The following is a 20472-nucleotide window of genomic DNA, read 5'->3' on the forward strand; positions in this document are numbered from 1 at the left end:
AAATAGAGTTCCCTCCCTCCCCACCCTTTAGGGAGGGCCAAGAGTGGCCCATCCAAGCAAATCTGGGGTCCACGGGGTTTCCGTCCCCTCTGAGTCAGGTGGCTGGCCAATGCCAATATGATTTGCATCCTTAGCACATCATACCCACACCTAGAACAGTGTCTTCAACCTGCCTGAGGAGGTGGGGCCGTTGAGGGCTCATGGCCCTCTTTTCAGCTTTTTGATGAGAAAGAATTTCTTTCAGTGAATACATTTCCACTCACCAGCTATGAGCTCTAGGGACAGTGCATTTAGAGACCCTGCTGTCTTTCTCGTGGAGACGGGGATGATGTATTCAAAGCAGAACACCTGTTACCTCCCCCATGTCTAAGAACAAATAATACGGGTAGACGTTGGACATGACGTACGTGCATTACATAGATGGCAAATAAGACAGAGTAACCTGGGGATTAACAATGAGAGGGTAGATCAGAGAAGAATTAAGAGCCTGCTCCTGAAACCTGATGTTGATCCTGTGTGTGTGTGTGTGTATGTGTGTGTGTTGTCATTTCAGTGCCTCATGGCGTGGGAGTCGATTATTCCACTACTGCAAGAGAAACAAGAGGCCAAGTAAGTTCCTTCTTGGGACAGAGACTCTTCTACCGACACAGGGCATGGCACCCCATACCAGAACGTTCCCTGTAGTGCCAGAGAGGTGGCACCGAGAAAACAGCCACAGAAGCATCTCTCCTTGGTGTATTTCTTTCCCCTCCCACCCCTCCACCCCCACCCCATGTCCGACAGTGGTTTTCCATGAGTATTTATTCCTTGGTGGAGTCTATATGGCTATAATCATCTCTCAGCGAAAGAAGCATACCTCCGTGGTGTGAAGGAACCTCTTCAATGGAACACTAAAGAGATTTGCAGCTGAGGAACGAGACAACTCAGCTGACATTCTGACATCTCATTACAGTTTCCTGTTTGGGGGACAGCAGAGTTGCCTGTGGCGGAAGAGAGCCCGGTCTTGCCTTTCAAGGGCTTGAGGAAGGCGTGAATCGAGGGCAGCTCTTATTTTCCATGGACACATGGTAACTCTGGAATTGACCTCTGTGGGCATTGACTCATCTCAGCCTAGGAGGAGGCGTCAGCACCTCCGTGAAAAGTCCTTAATGTACAGTGGCCTATAGCCGTGAGTGTGGCCTGCTGCCTGCTTGTGATGAGTGGCACCTGTTTTGTGGCTTCTGGTTCGTTCAGGACCATTTCTGTCTGCGTCTGTAGGCATCTGTGCTAGACGGAGAGCACCAGCGTCCTTGTCCTCACGCGATACCTCGGGAAGCCGAGGGGGGCAGTGCTCCCCAGACTCGTTTCTGACACTAGAATGCAGTAGATTGGAAACTGTTTTTGCGTAAAATGGAAAAAAAAAAAAAAAGGTGCATTTTTTTCTCTGTGAAGTTCTTCAGTGTTTTGTCTTTTGCTAGTTAAACGCCGTCAGAGTAGAGATTAGGCCTGGCGTGGAGAATCTGTGTTGTCTCGGAGTCAGAGTAGCTCTCCAGTGGCTGGGTTCGGTGGGCATCATGCACCAAGCCCCATCTCCACATTTGCTCTGTGCAGCTTGCCTTTACCTCACCCCAAACTCCTAATTTAATGTCTCCTACCATGTCCACCGAATGTTTGGGCAAAACTTTCGGTGAGAGGCTGGTATGCTGTTGTGACACAGTCGAGATTTTGTAAACTCAACGCGAATGTTCTATATGAAGTGCTTTAACCCTCGGTATTCCCCGATCAGGCAGGAAAAGTCAGTAACTGGCTGGGCCTCGAAGATGACAGGTGTAACAGAGAACTTCTTTGCTTCTAGATAAGCTAAAATCTCCTCAGTCTGCAGCCAGATTCCTGGGGACTGCTGGCTGCATCCCAAGTCTTCAAACTCTGACCAAGCTTGCTCTTCAAATCAACACGAAACAAAGAGGATCTATCTTGCAACTCGTTTTGTTTCCTCCTGAAACGAAGCTACCTATGTCACAATGTGTTCTTTCATCTATGGCTCATCCCTCTAAAATTATAAATCTGAGCCTCAAAGAGGCGGGAGTATTTTTGTAGCAAAGCAGCTGTGCCAAAACGCTGCTGCATACACACGTCAACCCGCAGATACCGGGCAACACGCAGCGTGTCGAAATCGCTCCATCCCACTTCCACCTGCAGAGTTGACCTTGGGCAGCCACTGCTGTGATGTCAGGGACACGGCAGGAGGACAGCCCAGAGCCACTGGGTTCTGTTTCATCTTGTTTGAATGAGTCACAATTGAAATTTGAATTTTTTTTTTTTTTTTTATAATTTGGTACTTGGCCCACGCCGTCAGACCCACTCATGCCACTCTAAATTCCTGCCACGCGATTTTTCAGTTTGGTACACTTAGAAATGATCCACTGAAGCAGAAGGGTAAAGACGGCCCATGTACCCTGAGTGGTGAGTCAGTGTTTCATGCTACCTCTAAACCATCACGTTGGTGCGGGTCTGGATGTCTGGGTCCGGCCTGACAGTTTGCTGGTAGAACAGGGTTGTGTATCTAATAATGGGTCGATGGCCCTCTATTGATATTTCGTGGAAGGCACTAGACTGGCCTCGCAGCAAGTGCCCATCTGCAGGAACGTGCGAAGCCTTGCCTTGTGGAATGTGTGCTTTAAAAATATTGTCCAGTGTAATGAGTGCTTGGAAAGAACCATGGAAAGAGTTACGGGAAGACCAGAACCTCATCCGCTGCTAGTTGCCAAAGCCCGAGAGCGTTCCTGTGTAGAGGTTAGTTGGGAAAGAGGCAACCCTTCCAAAAAGCCATGGGGTTCCTCTTTGGGATGATCAGAAAGGGAGTGTGTGTGGGGGGGGATGCAGTCATTCTTTATGTTATTGGAGGCAGAAGACAAGCTCAGAGGGGGTTCAGGCATCTTGGGGTTTGTCTATTTTGGGATGTTTCTGGAGCACGGAGAGCGGAGCTGGGAGAGCCAGTGATGGTGTATCCCAAGAAGGGACCCTTGCCCCTTTAACTCTTCAGGCTGGCGGCCCAGGAAGAAGGGATGGCAGGCGGACAGTGAGGCCGGCTCTCTCAGCCCCGAGGGCCGCCAGTCCCCGGGCATTTGCCCCTTCACCTCAGTGGGCACAGAGGTGATTGCCCTGTGAGAAGTGACTCGGAGACTTCTGTGCCAAAGACGGCCTCGTAGGGGCTTCCTCGCCCCACCCTCCTTGGCCCCACAAAATCAGGATCGCTGCCTCCTCTCTGGGATTTATAGCCCGGGGGCGTTGGCTTGAGGACACGCTTGACCTGAGGCACACCGACTCAGACGGGTTTTGAGTCCTGGGCTCATGGCCATGGAACGGAAAGTGATCTCCTGTCAACTGTCCCTCGGGTAGGGGTGGGGGTGAAAGGTTCATTCCCCCAGGTTAAAAACCCAGGCGGAGGCAGAAGAAAGAATTCTTAGAAACCCAGTCGGTTTTAGAGATGCCGATGCTAAAGAGAGCAGTCGATAGGGACACTGCTTTTCTTCTCATGTGCTGGAACCGCCAGAAGATTCTAGGCTACTCTGCCCAAAGCGAAGAACCACTGTCCTTCCTGAACAAGGAGGGAACACGTTATGCAGCCAGGTTTGGGGTTGGCCTTTGTCCTTTAATAAGACTTAATACTGACTCCAGGTGACCTCAGATAAGTGCAATTATGGAGGTGATGGGCTCGTGTTTCACTGTGCTGCTCGCTGAACTCCCCAGACTCCTGCCTTTAGGTGAAATAACAATAACGAACACGACTCCGGGGACGGTGGTGAATGTAAGTTTGTCTTCAGGCCGCATTTCAGCCACAGCTGGAGCGTGTCCTGCGTGTCGCTGAACTCCGTGTTCTGTGGGTCCCCATCCGCACGGGGGGTTTAAATGCCCTTGTGGGGCCACCTTCGTTTTGAACCAACAGGGCGGCCCGCTTCCGAGGGGCACTGTCCTCTCCCGGGACGGGGTGGGAGCCGGGGACACACCCGGGGTCCCCACGCCTTGGCCTGCCAGCCGCGGCCCCAAGATCCCGGGCTTTGGTTTGACGCCATCCGTTGGACCGAAAGTAGTTGTTCCTTCTGCTCCGTCCCGAGAGCACAGGAGTGCGATCCGCCACCAGCCCCAGGTGTGTTTGGGTCTCGGGGAGGGTCCGAAGCCCTTCCCCTCTGGCTGCCCCCGTTAGAAGGCTTCGGCACGGAAGGCGCCGGCCGGGGTCGGGCAGGGCACAGCAGGCCTGCACCCCGCCGCCCGGACGCCCACGGTGGAAACCGAGCCATCGAGCTGTTGGGCTGCAGGAGCGCTTGCTTTGGCGATGCCCGTTCACGAGACATTTTTGGGAATTTGGGTTTGCCTTCTCGCTCTCCGGAGCCCTCAAGATGCGGCAGATTGGACGTGCCCCCTTAGGTTTTCTCCGTTCAGGTGGCAGGTGGCATTTACCAGTAAATTTCAGGAAGCTGTCATCTCCTGGGCCCAACTGGCACGCCGAGCCGGGCGTGTCGGACTTGTTCTCTGCTTCCTCGTGGTTTTGTGATTTAGCGAATAAACCAGAAGCCTGGTTTTTCTCAGGAGTCCATCCAAGTGGGGGTTAGCTTTCTGTTGGTACGGATGGCTGGCCTCCCCCACAGTGGCCCAGACGAGAGCATGCCCAGGGCTGTCTGCATTAGAGAAGGCGGAGGAGGGGGCGTTTGTCACAGGGAGCTCGACTGTTCCTCAATCACACGTGTTTGAAATGCATTCCGGGCACGGCTGTCCAACCCTTCCTGTGCAGCAACAGAAATACGTTTTCCAGGTAGTTTTTACTACTCTAGGTAGCCTGTAAATAAGTGCTTTGGAAAAAAAAAGAACTTTAACAAAACCAATAAGGTATCCGTGTCATGTAGAAACACTCTGCGTATTTAGCACTTGAAGATCCACAAACCCAGACTTTTAAAAATGCCACAAGACTATTGAAAGCCTAACTCTGCTTTTTGAGCATTGTCAACACCTATTCATATGCCTTATTCTTCAACTAGTGTGTTTTAGATTCTGGATAGAAAGAGTTTTTAGAAATGTAATTGGTTGTTCAGCCTAATAATACTAGAGATCTACCATCGTCGGCCCTCTTAAGGAAACAGGAAAGTGAGGTTCATAACTAGGGCTGCCTTTTGGGAGGAGAAAGCTAAGTGTTGCTATTGCCAAATGATATTTTTGATAATGTAAGGAAACACAGGGACCACTAAGCCATTTTTGTTCGTTTATTTGTTTGTTTGTTTGTTTTAAAGTGTAAAAGATTAACTTTAGTGCCTTTCGGCACACTCTTGATTGTAGAGGATATGTGGTTATCAGCATCGACAAATCATAGAGATACAAAGAACTCCAGATTATGACAATATTCATGGTTTACCCTGATTCTGCAGAATAGCTTTTTAAAAGGTCACCGGCGCGCAGGCGGGTGGGGGGAGGCCGTCAGAGCAGCATGTTTCAGATAGAAATTCTCCATAGGTCGAAATGCCAAAAACCTGAAACCTATTGTGTTGACTCACATCCATCAGTCCGTTCTGACAGAGCTTTTCCTATCAAAGCCAGTGAGCCTGCTTGACAGGTTGTTCGTAGTCTCAGACCAGCCCTGCAGTCCCAACGGTACTGGAAGAAGAAAAGGGAAGATGGCTTTTTCCCCAGCGTGGAAACAGGGAGGGGCAAGTAGGTTGCAAACAAAACGTGAATCGGTGTGATAAAATGACAGCTGTGTCAGCTGGGCCTTCGTGGAACCACAAACCAGCAGCTCCTAACAGCCAGCACCATTCACCTGGACACTCCTGAGATTGTGGTCCGGTCCCGTAGACGCCCTGTCCGTCGTACGTCCGTGTGCCTGACGCCTTGGTGTCTGTGCGTTGGGAATGCACTGAGAGATGATGTACCTCTGATTTCTTCCTATCAAATAAACTGCCAGCAAACTTTCTAACTTGTATTTTAACTGTTGAAAAAGAGATTCAGAACTTTTGCTTAGGTTATGTCCAAAGCATGGACTGTACTTCTTATTTTTAGAAACCATTCTTTACATCTAAAATTTTAACAGAAGAATCTTCCCCCACCCCCAACTCTGAGGTATTGATAAAGTCCTCCGTGTAGATGTGTTCTCTTCAATCCATGCTGCCAATAAGCCAAATTAAAAGCTGTGAAAAAAAATTAAAATGTGCTCAAGAATGTGTGTAGACAAAAAAAAGGGATTTATTTCCAGGTCAAAGTCTCTGTTTCATGAAGCTACCAAACTTTAAAAAAAAGAATGTCACTTTTTCTTTGTCTTTGTTACGGAACCCAGAGATTGTAAAAAGAAAAAAAAGTTTTTGTTGCATTTTTGATGCTGGCACGAGGCTTTTGTCCACTTTTTTTCGTATATCTGTGTATTAAAGAATTCTGTCCATTGTTTACTATGAAATTAGTATTACATTTTGAGGTAAACAAAAGAATTTGTATTGCTTGACAAACTGTTAGCTTGTAAATTTAAAAGGTTTCTTTTCCTCAATTAACTTAAAGTAATGGACCAATAAACCTATGAAAGATGCTTTCTTTACCTCGAGTCCTGTTGTCATTTGTACCACTTTATATGACAGGAAAACGTGCGTGCCTTGTATTGTGTTTTCATGTTTTCTTGGAGGAGGTATGAGTGTGCCTGCAGGAATCAGGGTACACTAGGAAAAAAATATCATTGAACTATTTTTATTCTTCTTCACTTCTCTGTAGATTTATCCTCAGTTTACTTTCTCCTACATCTTACCGGCCGGCACCAATTTGGGGAGATGAAGAAACCACCTAGTGTCTGTATGTAACCATCGTGATTGGCAGGCAGGCCAGCAGGGCTGGCTCGATCCTGTGACCTGAGTCACATGTTTAGGGGCACCTGGGTGGCTCAGTGGTTGAGCATCTGCCTTCAGCTCAGGTCATGATCCCAGGTCCTGGGATCGAGTCCTGCCTTGGGCTCCTCAAATAAATAAAATTTTTTTTAAAAAGTCACACGTGGGATCCCTGGGTGGCGCAGTGGTTTAGCGCCTGCCTTTGGCCCAGGGCGCGATCCTGGAGACCCAGGATCGAATCCCACGTCGGGCTCCTGGTGCATGGAGCCTGCTTCTCCCTCTGCCTGTGTCTCTGCCTCTCTCTCTCACTGTCTGCCTATCATAAATAAATAATAATAAAAAAAATTTTTAAAAATAATAAATAAAAAAATTAAAGTCACACGTTTAATCTGAGTGACCCAGGCGCCCCTGCCATGATGTTTTTTAAAAATCTGCAGGGCAAGAAGAAATGTCCTGGCTTATTAATTAATGGCTTATTAATGTTAGAGTGTGTTTTGAATAGAGACCAGGATGCCCAGTTAAGCTTGTACCTAATGACCACAGTGCACCAGAGATGGACTTGAACTTACTGACAGTAGACATCGCTAATACAAGCCTACAGTTATACAAGATGAGGCAGCAAGGTGGGATAAAGAGAGATTTGGGTCAGATCTCTCAGCTTTCCCGCTTGCTGGTTCTGTGGCTTTAGGCAGGTCCCATCTCTCTGAACTTCAGTATTTTGATCTTTGAAATGAAGACATGCTTTCCCAGAAGGGTTGCCGAGAGGACTAGCAATAAAGTCTCAAGGCACTGAAGTGTCTGCCGGCACTTACTATGTGACAGCTCTTACACGAAGACCCTTCTGTTACTTGTGTAAATACAGCCAACTGAAATATCAAGTACTCCCGTAACAATCCTTCCCACTCGCTTTGTCAATCGGAGATTAGAAGGGGGGGGATATGTTTCTCGTAATTGCTTTAAGAAGGTGACAGAGATAGCATGCTGGAGGACTTGGTCAGACTGAAGCCCTGAGGAACAGATGGGGATAGGTCATAAAAGTCATGGCAAGAGGTGATAGGAGTGGAGGTGGATTTAATGGATTTCTGTGGTGAGAAGAAGGGGGTCAGAGATGACATGGAAGCTTCCAGCCCGGGAGCTGGGAGATGACGCCATTCACTGATGTGTGAAAACAATCAGGAGAAAAATATAAAGGTTGGAGTAGGCTTAGGTGGTGGAGTAGGAGAAGAATTTGGTTTGGAGTTTTGTTTGAGAAAATCCGATTGGTGGAGGTGTCGGTCAGATTGTTGGCAAGAACGTTCTGGGATCCGTGGGGGTAGACTAGCTTACTTGGGGAGAGTACCAAGGACAGGGCTCTCTGGGCCTCAGGAATTAGGGAGAGGAGAGGGGAGAGGAGGAGGGGGACGGGGGAGATCGCTCTTAAGGAGGAAAAGGCCCAGAGATAACATGGGTTCCTAAGCTTGAGGGCTTGTGAAAACACCAGTTGTTCGGCCCCACCTCTAGAGTTTGACTTGGGTAGACCCGAAGATTTTTGCATCTCTAACAGGTTCCTCAGGGATGCTGTTGCTGCTGGTCCAGAAACCACACTTTGAGAGCATCAAAGGGGTTAGAACATGGTTAGAAGCATTGGGGAGCAGAGGCCAGTGTCACGACTGCTGCCCTGGTGACAGGCACGGGGTCGGAAAGGAGCCAGTGCTGGGCCTTTGAGAGCCCAGCTCAGGTTAAAACCCATGAGCTCATGGCAGGGTGAGCGTGGGCAAGAAGGGAATGTTCCTGGACATTGCAAGGAGCAGGAATGGAGCAGCCAAGGAGAAGATTCCTGCAGGTTGGGGAGCCCATCGGGGGCGGGGGCAGCAGGCAAGGAGTCAGGAGGAAGGAGCGTACCTGCCGAGTCTAGGGCGGTGAGCGTGGCCTTGAACTCTTCCCATCCCCACTCCGTCCACGTGGCCTGTCTCCGTGAGGGGCTGTGCCTTCTTCCAAGTTGCCTGCACCCCAAATCTGAGCATTCTTGCCCCTCTCTGCCTCACCCTCTGCCGTTCACTTGTCCCCGACTCCCACTGACCGCCAACTGCCAGGGATTTCTCTAGGTCAGTCCCTCTGCTTTTCTCTGGCCTTGTAGCTACTTATCCAATGTCAGTCCTCCGTCATCTGTCACCTGGATGGCTGCAAGAGCCTCTGCTCTTGTCTCCTTTCTGCAAGTGTCGCTTGCTCCCTCTGCGCCTTCCTCCCCCCGTCAGTTCTCAGGGATGCGAGTGCATTCCGTGCTCCTGCCCCAAATCTTCCACCAGCTATCCCCATTACTTTAAAGAGAAACTTTTCTTAAGGCTCTATTTGTATGTTGTTCCTCCTTTCCAGTCTCGTGTCTTGATCCTGTCCCTTTTATACCTGCCCCTCCCTTCCCTCCCCTTATGTTAAATTCCTCTATCTTGAGATATTTTCACTTTTGGGCCTTCCAGCTTGTTATTCCTTTTGCCTGGACTGTCCCTTAATTTCTGGCCTTCGTCGCTCCTTCCAGTCTTACCCTGTGCCACTCCTTCTGAGAAGCCTTCCCTCTCCCCTAAGCCTGGATGGCATGGTCCCTTATCAGAGGAATACATGGTTGCTGGCTCCAGCTGCTACACAGTGCACCCTGTCAGGGCAGGAACAGTCACATTCTTGCCGTATCTCAGCACCTGGGACCTTTGGAGACCTGCCAGGAAGTTTTGTTCATCAAGGGATGGGAGATGCAGACTCTCTGAGCCCAAATCCTTGGAGCTCTAAATGCATTCTGTAGGGCAGCCTGGTGGCTCAGTGGTTTAGCGCCGCCTTCAGCCCAGGGCCTGATCCTGGAGACCCGGGATCAAGTCCCACGTCGGGCTCCCTGCATGGAGCCTGCTTCTCCCTCTGCCTGTGTCTGTGCCTCTCTCTCTCTCCTCTCTCTCTCTCTCTCTCTCTGTGTGTGTGTGTGTGTGTGTATCTCATGAATGAATGAATAAAATCTTTTTAAAAAAATGTGTAGCTTTAAGTTTTACCCCAACATAAGAATGCCATGCCCTGCCTGTAGTGACAGAGGGAGTCTGACAGGTGAAGAATGATTCACACACATACAATAAATGTCGATTTTATTTGGAAGTGAGTCTGCTTTTCTAGATGTAAGTAAAATAGGCTATAAAAATAGGGACCTCCAAATAAAATGGCTCTTGGCATATCTCCTCTCTCCTTTCACACCACCCACTTTGAAAGTATCATTGGCTGAAAATACTCAATATTTATTCCACTGAAGAAAGTCTTTTGATATTTGCCTCTTATAAGCAACAGTAACAAGAGCAATAAAAGTACCCTGAATCCAAGAGCCCGAGCCCCAAAATCTTCCAAAACATTGGGAGTTCTTATAAAACACCCCCTCTGGGTTCCCCTTAGGCTGTTGAAAATGTGTGCTTTGGTTTGAGTTTTCATTGTGGGGCTCCCAGCGCAGCACCCAGATGACTAGTCGTGTCTTGGAGCCCTGGGGACAACTCCCGCAAGAAAGGGGGCTGCCGTCTGAAGCCCTTTGTGTGTCTGGCATGACTGTGTATGCAGCTGGTGTATAACCCCTGAAAGGCCATACTTTACTGTCCCCAGAACCCAACCTCTGTCTAGTAGGGACATCCAAAAGCTGAGAAAATTCTTCTATCACCAAGAAAGTGCTGTTCCCCACCCACCAGGGAGCCCTGAGCCAGAGCAGGTCATTCCGAGGCCAACTCTGGCTGGAACTTGGGGCTTCGGGGGGCCGTGGGTGGCTCCGGTCGCCAGCACCCAGTCCCTTCCTTTGCCTTCAAAGGGGCTCCACCGTTGCTGGTGTTCGCAGCTCCTGTAGGCCAGAACCTTCACGTCTCCCTGACGTCTCCATATTGCAACCACGAGGCTTGTTTGTAGGCCACGATGCTGTAAGAATTTACAATACAGGATTACGAGACGGCAGTTGGTATGGGGCAAGGGGGTGCCTTTCCCTTCTCACCAGCAGCCCCCTCTGGACCACCTGCAGACTGAGAGGCTCTGTCCGTTAGGCCCAGAACTCTGTTCTGAGTGGAGAGATGGCCCGAGGGAACTTCTCCCACTGCAGCCCAGGCCAGTCCTATAACATCTCAAGCCCTTTGTGTCTACATTTTCCTTTTCCCAGAATCGCTCTCCATCTCACTTCGGCCTGATGATGACCTCCCATGTGCATTTCAAGATCAAGACTGGCTAATCCCAAGCAGAATTAGCTGCTTCATCTTCTCCTTTATCTCTTCCATACATCCTCCTCACATTGGTTTCAAATATTTGTAGATAAGGGGATGCATAGAAATTAGGAGCTCCGAGCTGAAGTCTTGGATCTGTGTGCCCTCTGTCATGTGCTTCTACCTCCAGGGTCCTTGGTTTTCTCATGCTTGAGCTCTGGGAACCTCAGTTTCTAAGCTCTTGTGCAGCTCTTCCTGGCTGATGGCCAATTTTTGGAGCTAGAGGATGGGGTCCAAGCTTAAATCCAAACCTAAGGGAAAGCTTTGTGAGAATTTACAAAAACCCTGACTTCCCATCTCCCATTAGCCCCAGGGCTCTACGGGGAGAAGCATTTATTGTACTTGAAAGAAAACTCATTGTATTACAAAGCTGGCAGGAAAGCCAGGCGAGGTGGTGATGGGCAGCCCGGCCTTCGGGGTGAGCCAACAGGCAGCTCTGGGCTGTGGAGGGTCAGCAGTGCTGGTGGGTAGGTGCCACGCCTTTCTAACAGGTCGTTCATTAAATACTTTTTGAGTACTTCTTACATGCCAGGCTCTCTGCTGGACACAGAGGATACGTGCTGAGCTAAGAAGCCATGGTTCCTGCCCTCGGGGAGCCTACAGTCTGGTGGGCAGGCACATGGAAAAATAATCCCTAACTATCAACTGTCATGTTGTGAAGGAAAGTATAGGAAACTCTGGGAGCACATGAGAGAAGGAAAATCCTTTTTGAGAAAATCATGTTTAAGACCATAACTAGGGGGCACCTGGGTGCCTCAGTGGTTGAGCGTCTGCCTTTGGCTCAGGCCATGATCCCAGGGTCCTGGGATCAGGTCCTGAATCAGGCTCCCCAATGGGGAGCCTGCTTCTCCCTCTGCCTGTGTCTCTGCCTCTCTCTCTGTGTCTCTTGTGAATAAATAAAATCTTTAAAAAAAAAAAAAAAAGACCATAACTAGTTGGTTAAGAAGGAGGCATGGGTGCGGAAAGGGGAAGAGCACGAGGGCGACTCCTGAGGTTGACAGAGTCGGGGAGGGTGGTTACAGCAGAGATGAGCACTAGGGAGGTTGGGAAGCCCAGACTACCCAGGCCCGTGTGATCCATGGGAAGACATTCGGGTTGTATCCTAAGAGCTATGAAAGCTCAGTACAGAGCTTTGAGCAGGAGAGGACATGATCTGTTTAAGCACTTGAGGGAGATTGCTCTGGGCACCTGGTGGAGGGAGGAGGATGGGAGGGGAGCAAGGGTGGACAGGAGGGGAATGGTTCAGAGGCTAATCCAGTCGTTCAAGTGCTCTGGCCTCGGGGTGGTAGCAGTAGCAATTAAAAGAAAGATATGTGGGACGCCTGGATGGCTCAGTGGTTGAGCATTTGCCTTTGGCTCAGGTCATGATCCTGGGGTCCTGGGATCGAGTCCCACATCAGGCTGCCCCTGGGGGGAGCCTGCTTCTCCTTCTGCCCGTGTCTCTGCCTCTCTCTCGGTGTCTCTCATGAATAAAAAAATCTTAAAAAAATTTTTTTTTTAAAGTATGAAATCAAGGGCGGTTTAGCAGATAGAATCAATGAGGCCTGAGGGACTGGAGATAAGGGGAGATGGAGAAGAAGGAGAACATTGGTGACTCAGATTTCTCTCCTGAGTGAGTGGTGGTGCCATCTAGTGAGGTGGCACAGACTGGAGAGGGGGAAGGCGTAGGAGGGCACCCAATTTTGGAGACCTAGATGGCAATTTGAAGTTTTGAAAGTATATTAGGTTGCTTAGAGAATGCGAAGTAAGAACCCCGAGCAGAGCCCCAGACAAATCTTCCATTTGGAGGTTTGTAGAGAAGAAGCGATGAGGTGCTGAGAAAGCATAGTGACGGCGAAGAGTGACCACTGGCATGGGGGACAAGAAATCCTGTGGGATGAGGACTGCAGGGAGTCCACTGGATTCAGCCCTGAAGAGTGGTTAGTGGCCTCAGTGAGAAGAGCTCTGGAGGTCGAGGGGGGACCTCCGACAGGGGTGGGGAGGGGAGTGAGTGGAAGGTGAGGACGCAGGCAGCAGGTGCACACCAGCCTTCGTAGAAGGGGATGTGAGGTTGAGGGGAGAGAAGGTGATAGGCCACGTGTCAGCTCGGTAAGCATTCAGGAGAGAGCTGGGAGCTTGTGCAGTGAGCTCTCTAGGGATGGGACAAGTGGCACCCAGACGCCCGGTGGCCCTTCTAAGAAGCACGGGAGTGGGTCGGACACTGCCTGCATTCACATCTCGTCTTGGCCACTTACTGGCTGGGGAAACTTTGGCAAGTTACATAATACCGTAGAGTCTCCGTTTCCTTATTTGCAAAATTATAATAGGAATTATGTCAGAGGACTTTTGGGAAAGATTAAATTCATTTATATATACACTATATTTTAAGTAGTAGCTGGCACGTGATAAGGGCTTTTTACATGTTTGTTGTTATTATTTTTAAAGAGGTGGGGAGGGAGGAGGAGAATAGAGTGGCAGGTAGGTTGCAGATGGGCAGGGCCAGTTGTTCCTTCGGCTTCTCCCAGTTGCAGGTAAGAAGGGCAAGCAGGAGAGGGCAGGTCCTCACAGTAACATGAAATTGGCCTCCTTTCTGCACCAGGAAGGGCTGGGGGCACAGTCCCTTCTTGCCAACAGGCTGTTGGCAGCTCTGGCCCAGGGGCCTCTCCTCCCAGCCTCCTGCCCTCCACTGCCCCTTCCATTCCCTGCCCTGATGTGCCTTCCTGGGCTAGTATGCTGTTGGAATGTAGCTTTTCTTTCTGCGGTTGGAAAGCTCTACTGGTTTTCCCTGTTGCTCTCACTTGATTGACGGTACAGCTTTGGCCTCTTCTAGCTGTAAGAATTTTTCCGGATCTTGTTCATGTAGTGATTTCCCGGAAGGGAAAGGTAATGGAAACACTCCCGGTATCCCAGAGTTCTCAGTCTTGGTTGTATATTCGAATCATCTGGAGTGCTCTTTAAAGTCCTGTGCCCAGGCTGCACTCCAGGTCAATTGAGCCAGACTCTCTGGGGGTGGGATCCAGACCTTGGTGATTCTTAAATCTTTCTAGGTGACTGCAGCATACAGTGAACGAGGCTTTATTTGCACGTGTCTCTTTACCACTAAATGGCTACAAGACAGAAATAATTATCAACTGCTGCAGGGCCTCATTCACATAAGCACTCAAGTCCTTACTTGATTGATTCAAGATTCTGTCCCTGCATCTGTGAAGATCACCAAGACCCGGAAGGACCTAAGTTAGACTCTGTGCGTGACACGTATGACCAAATCCAAGCACATGTTACGCCGTGCACTGGGGTGAGACGTCCAGAGCGGCCCACCTCCTTCGGGTGCCCTACAGCCTCTTAACAAGTCCTCCGGGGAGCTCACACGGTACCCACGGCGTGTGAGAGTGGGGGGCACCGAGCAGAGGCTGCCAGGTGTCAAGGCCTTGGAGGCCCTGGCGAGAGTACTCAGAAGCGAGGCAGGATGGTTCTCATCTAAAAGGGCTGAAACAAAAGAGGTGGAAGTGGCTCCAGAGGGCTTCTCATCCCAGCCTCCGATTATAAGGAAGTGTATGACGCTCTTAGAAACAAATTGTATTGCAAAATTGCCAGGAAGTATGCCAGCTGGTGGTGGCCCTCTGTTCATTATTTATGACTTTGGGGGTTTCCGGTATTGCTAGATTATTAGCTTGGTGGGGGGGGGGGGGAACAGGAGGACTTTTTCTTTGTGGGAGAGCCTGCTCAGAAGGCACTGCATAAATGCTGCAAGTCAATAATTCTTTATGCTCACAGGCTGGAGGTGGTCCAACAGGCCCTGACGTATGGCCCGGGCCCCAGCCCCAACCACAGACCCTGCTCCTGTCTTACCCAATTGGGATGATTGCCAGGAAGGAGAGGAAGGAGGAGAGAGCAAAACAGGTGCCGATGAACTTTTCCATGGTGACCTGATAGATCTTGTTGTACACCGTGGATGTCACCACCCCCGTCAGAGTCAGGGACAGCTGCAGGATGACGAACACCTTTCCTGTAGAAGGGACAGGGGTTACCAAGATGTGCTGCTGTCCCTTCCACTAGCTGAATCTCCAGGGAGCTCTCAGGAGGCTCTGCGTCCTTCCCAGCACTCTCTGCCACCCGGTCTTGGCTCACTCCACTGGGGACTCCTGCCTCTATCCAGCTGGGTCTTCCTGTGGCCTGTGGAGCATACCATCCTCCCCTGACTGTGGCTTTTCAGGGACTGACTTTCTGAGTCTTTCCCACCTTCCTGTTTTCACCCCCTCTGCCCTAGATGGACACCAGAGCATTCCCAGTATATTCAAAGCTGCTTCTGGAACTCTCTCCTGTGCCTTCTGCAAGTCCGAACCCTAGGCCACAAGCCAAGCAGCTCTAAAACGGGCCGGGCAGAGAACTTCAGAGAGATTTCTTTTACTTACCATAAGAGGAGCCCTTTATGAGTTTGGACATTGCTGACCGGATGGTTGTGATAGGGATGAGAGCGAACAGCATGACGGCTCGAGCTGGAAGGAAATCACAAAAGGACACCCCTCAGTGTGCCCAGCCCTGGCCAAGGAGTAAAGCAGACAAAAAGCAAAAGCCTCGCCAGGAACCTCCCTCTCCCCACAATCCTCATGGTCTTGCTCTGAAAGCGGTTGCTCTGCGGGCAGCCTAACGCCCTCCCTGGGGCAGCCTGAGTCCCTGAGCTCTGATGGTGCCACAGATGCCACAGACCCATCTGCACGGTGGCGGGGCACAGCTGGCATGGTGATGGAAACTGAAGGGCATCTTCCCTGGCAGAGGTAAGTGGCATTTAGGGAAGTGGAGCTGATGTCACTGAAGTGACTCAAGCCTCTTCTCCTTGTTGCTGGGACAGAGGTGTCTTCTGTCACCATCCATGAACCCCTCCGGGAGGCAGTGCCAAGAGCCTTGGCAAACTGCATCCAGGAATGTGTGCCACACACACCCTCCCTTCCCTCAAGCCTTATTCATAATCCCAATGTAGGGTGTGTTTAAGCGTGTGTGTGTGTGTGTGTGTGTGTGTGTGGAGAGAGAGAGAGAGAGAGTAGCGACAGAGGTGGTAGGATGGGGAGAGGGGTACCTTGGCCTTTGCACGTGGCCTAACTGGGAATTGGCCAAACCTAAGTTGCCACTCTGTCAGGTGTTTTCTGAGATGTGTGACTTCAGCCAAGGGACAGCCTCTGGCATCTGTCCAGTGATATATATTTTTTTATGATATGTTAGCCATTAGCCACATGTGACTATTTAAATTAATTACAATCAAATCAAATAAAGAAATTCTGTCCTTTGGGTGTACTGGCCACTTTTCAAGTGCTCAACAGCCACACCTGGTTAGTGGCTACTGTGTTGGACTGCACAGATTTAGAACTTTTCTATCATTGTAGGAGTTCTGTTGGAGCCTTGGTCTAGAGCTCTCTGCTCGTGGTTGTCCGACCTGTGTCCTCAGATGGAAACTCCATTCTACATCCTTGGGAGAATGTATTACATTGGTTGTGGAAGGCATTTAAGGAGGGTTTGTATGCATTTTTAGATAGCGCATGCATGGCCCGAAATGATTTTAATTAAGGGACCTTTTCAGCTTGATTACCTTAATGCTTTATCCCTTTAAAATTGGAGAGAAGAAATCCAACCTCTTCTCCCAAGGCCAACCTGAAACCTTCCCTACTGACTGCAGGCACCACTGACCAACCCTCCCCAGACCTCCTAGAGCCATGGGCACCACTCCAAGAACATTTCAGGGGCAACACAGGTTACACAATAGACAGTGCAACCCAGATGAGCTCAGCCGCACATAATCCCGTCTCTCTTGTACTTCCTAGGCAGTAGGTACAATCCCTGGTGCTGAGCTGGGACACCTAGAGCACACCATGCCTGATGTCAGCCCCATGACTCTAGGGGCCAGCAGTGTCCTCATCCTGCCTCCCCAAGGATGCCAGACTCACCAATGTAGAACATGTATGTCTCTTTCACAAAAGCCAAGAGGAGGGCTCCTGACCCAAAAGAGACCATACCGATCATGATCATGGTGGTGTCCTGGAAGCAGCGGGAGAAGACCAGGACGCCCAGGAAGCTGGTGATGAAGATGGTGTACCCTGCAGCCATGCCATAGCCCACCTGCACTTGGTTCCAACTGAGAGGCTCCCTTAGCACGAAAAGGGGCATCACGTCCACTGTGCCCACTACTGCCAGGTCATATACGATGGCACCCAGAAAGAGCAGGGCGATGATCGTTCTCCGGGGCTTGGCTTTCCCGGGAGATGGGGGGTGCAGCCCCTGCACGCTCTGCTTGTCTGAGTGGTCAGGATCCAGGGTACGATAGGTGCCAACCGTGCCGGCCACCGAGTCGCCCGCGGAGAGTGCCTGGCCGGAGCCGGCCGCCGCCTCGGGGACCTTCAGGACCAAGAGGCTGTAGAGGAGCGCGAAAGTGGCACAGCTGACGCTGCAGGCCGTGAGCACCAGGCCCTGGCCCGAGTGCCCAGCCACCTGCTTGAAGAGGTGCCCCGAGGCCATGCTCCCGCAGAAGCCCGCCAGGCCCAGGATGAGGTCGATGAGGACCAGGCGCACGGAGCGGCGGCCCTCGGACGAGCCCAGGGAGCCCAGGGCCATGACGCCGGCCCAGAAGGCCGAGAAGCCGCCGCACAGCCCGTTCAGCGCCGCCGCCCCGTACAGCACCTCCACGGGCCAGTCCAGCAGCACCTTGAGCAGCAGCCCGACGCGCGACAGCAGGAAGCCCAGCAGGGCCACGCAGATGGCGACCTTGCGGTGGCGCCGGTCGCTGAGCCAGCCCAGCGCGTAGGCCGACAGCAGCGGCGTCAGGCCCACCACCAGGTTGTAGACGATGTAGAAGTTGGAGATGGCCCGCTGCTGCTGGTCCTCCGGGGCGCCCCGCGGCGGGCCGGCGCTGTGGTTGGAGGCCGCGCCGGCCCCGGCCCCGGCCCCGGCCCCGAAGGACGCCTTCACCACGAGGAGCAGCCCCGCCTCGTACAGGGAGGAGGCCACCTGCGTGGCGGCCACCACGGGCTCGATCCAGGTCCTCACCTGCAGGCGAGGCGCGGCGCCCCTCCCCGGGCCGGCGGCCTCGGGGCCCATGCGGGGTGACGGGCCGGGACTCGGTCCCGGAGCGCGAGTGTGCGCCGTGCGCCCCGGTGCGCGCGGGGACGGGGCGACCCGGGGCTCCGGGCGCGCGTGGCGGCGGCCGGCGCAGCGCGCTGGTGGCCCCCGGCCCGGCCCCTCCTCCGGCCTTAAAGGGCCTCGCCACGCCCCCGCCACGCCCCCGCCACGCCCCCGCCACGCCTCGGGCCACGCCCCCGCCCCGCCCCGGGCCCCCGCGTCGCCACCCTCGGTCGCCGCGTCACGCTGCTCCGGCTAGCGCGGCCGCCTGACCACGGCCCGCGGGCCCCCAGCCGGTTTGGCCCGGCCACCCCCGCCCCGTCCCCCCGCAGGGAGCCCAATTCCATTATCCGTGGGGGGCAGGTCCGCGCGGGGGCGGGGGCGCGGGGAGGGCGCAGAGCCCAGGATGGGGCCTGGGGTGGGTGCCGCCGTCGTTGAACAGGGAGCCAGGCGCTGCTGCGGGGAGCTGACAGGCAGAGGCTCGGAGAGCAGTGCTAAGGGCTCCTTAGACGTCGACCCAGCAGGGGGGTCGCTGGATGGGACCCCTAGTTGGGATTTCTTGAGGAACGTCCTGTACTGTTTTCCACCGACGCTGCCCCGTGTTGCATTCCCACCATCGGTGCACCCGGGGCTCCGATTTCTCGCACCCACACCCACACTTGTTATCTTTGCTATCTCTTTCTTTTTGACTCATAGGACAGCCATCCGGACAGGTGTCAGTGACAGTGTGGTTCTGGCTTGGCATTTCTCTGATGACAGGTGACGTTGAGCATCTTTTCAGGCGTGTGGGCCACCTGTAGGTCTTTGGAGAAATAGCTCTTCACGTCTTTAGCCCATTTTCCAATCGGGCTTGTGCGTGTTTGTGGTTTTTGTCCTTAGGATTAAGTTGTAGGAGTTCCTTCTATATTTTGGAGATTAACCCCTTATCGGATGCAAGGTGTGCAATAGTTTCTCCTATTTTGGAAGTTGCTCTTTCACTCTGTTGTTTCCTTCGCCATGAAGAAGCTTTATAGTTTGATGCAGTCCCCACTTATTTGTTCTCAGGATCTTGACAACATGTCAGTGCTCCTATGGTCACTGCAGTATAGTATTAGTCACAATAGCCAAGATGTGGAAATACCCCAAATGCCCTTTGATAAGTGAATGGACAAACAATGATATATATACATACAGTTGAATACTATTCAGCCTTTTAAAAGTAGGAAATCCTACAACTGGTGACAACATGGACGAACCTGGAGGACATTATGCTAAGTGAAATAAGCAAGTCATAGACAAATACTGCGTGATTCACTTACATGAAGTATCTAAAATAGTCAAGTTCATAGAATCCAAGAGTGGAATGGTGGTTGCCAGAGGCTGAGGAATCAATGGCATAAAGTTTCAGTTAAGCAAACAAATCAGCTCCAGAGGTCTTCTGCACAACCTTGTATGATAATAATATGTTGCATACTTAAAACTTTGTTAAAACTCTCATGTTAGGTGTTCTTACCACAATTAACAAACAAAAAATCCAAACAAAACCTCAGGAGAAGCTAGGCTCAACCCTTTCACCAAGCCAAAGGCCTCTGGGAGAAGAGTCCAGCTTTGCGCACCTGCCCTGGTGGGCCTGGAGCTAGTATGAGCCCCAGGGGGGGCCCAGCCTTCGAGGTCCAGCCTCAAACTCCAGGGCCGAGGGGGAGACAGGGAGGCTCTGCAGCCCTAGGTGTCCCTCCAGAAGATAAAACTCTGGCAGGGGGCAGATCCCACCAGAAACAAGACAGTCACCAGGTCATTTGCTTCTGAGTAAAGTCCCCAGGGCCCTTTCTGTTTCTTTGTGATTGTTCTTCCGTCTCATGGGTTCACTGTCCCGGATTGGCCTGAGCCCTCAGCTACACTGGCTGCCTGGCTTCCTCATTTAAGTACACACTTCTGCAAAGAGGACCAGGCTGATGGGTGGTGCAGGAACCAAGAAGAAAGCTGTTTTTTTCGGGGTCGCCCCCAGGGATTGAGAGTCAAAACACACCACCTCTCTTCCTTGTCAGCTCGACCCCAACATAGCCATGGCAGCATGAATGAGCAGGACCCTGAAGCCACACAAGAGAGACTCACCTGCACCGGGAGAATTTATAAAGCCAAACAGATAATGTGTTCATGGGAGGAGGGACTAAACTCGCAGTGACTTTGTGTAGATATGTGCCCTTTAGGTGAGCTGTAATCTTCTGTCCCCCTCCCTGTCACTGCTCAGCCCCGTGGTCCAACCCAGACACCTCTGCCTTCTGCAGAGAGAAAGACCCACCTGGTTTCTCCCTTTAAGATGTGCCCTGTGGAACTGGCCTGGTCGT

At 51.7% G+C, this 20472-nt stretch overlaps 2 protein-coding genes across 3 annotated transcripts in view; one reads left to right on the top strand and one right to left on the bottom strand.

Moving 5' to 3' along the window:
* The window catches only part of SNX30 (sorting nexin family member 30), a 108084-nt gene extending 101534 nt beyond the window's left edge, over positions 1-6550 (top strand). Inside the window, exon 9 of the mRNA XM_038553126.1 lies at positions 554-6550. Coding sequence (XP_038409054.1) covers positions 554-613 — 60 coding nt within the window. The 3' untranslated portion in view covers positions 614-6550. The remainder of the gene's footprint in view (positions 1-553) is intronic.
* A 3361-nt stretch (positions 6551-9911) lies between these two features.
* SLC46A2 (solute carrier family 46 member 2) lies at positions 9912-18200 on the bottom strand. 2 transcript variants are annotated; one of them, NR_120617.1, is given in 4 exon segments: positions 9912-10730; positions 14894-15050; positions 15457-15540; positions 17153-18200. NR_120617.1 is itself a non-coding variant. In NM_001002997.1 (4 exon segments), coding segments are annotated over 4 exon segments (1446 nt in total). In that variant the 5' UTR covers positions 18128-18200; the 3' UTR covers positions 9912-10672.
* Between the last annotated feature and the right edge of the window lie 2272 nt (positions 18201-20472).

The sequence above is a fragment of the Canis lupus genome, chromosome 11, assembly GCF_011100685.1.
Source record: "Canis lupus familiaris isolate Mischka breed German Shepherd chromosome 11, alternate assembly UU_Cfam_GSD_1.0, whole genome shotgun sequence".
NCBI lineage: Eukaryota > Metazoa > Chordata > Mammalia > Carnivora > Canidae > Canis > Canis lupus.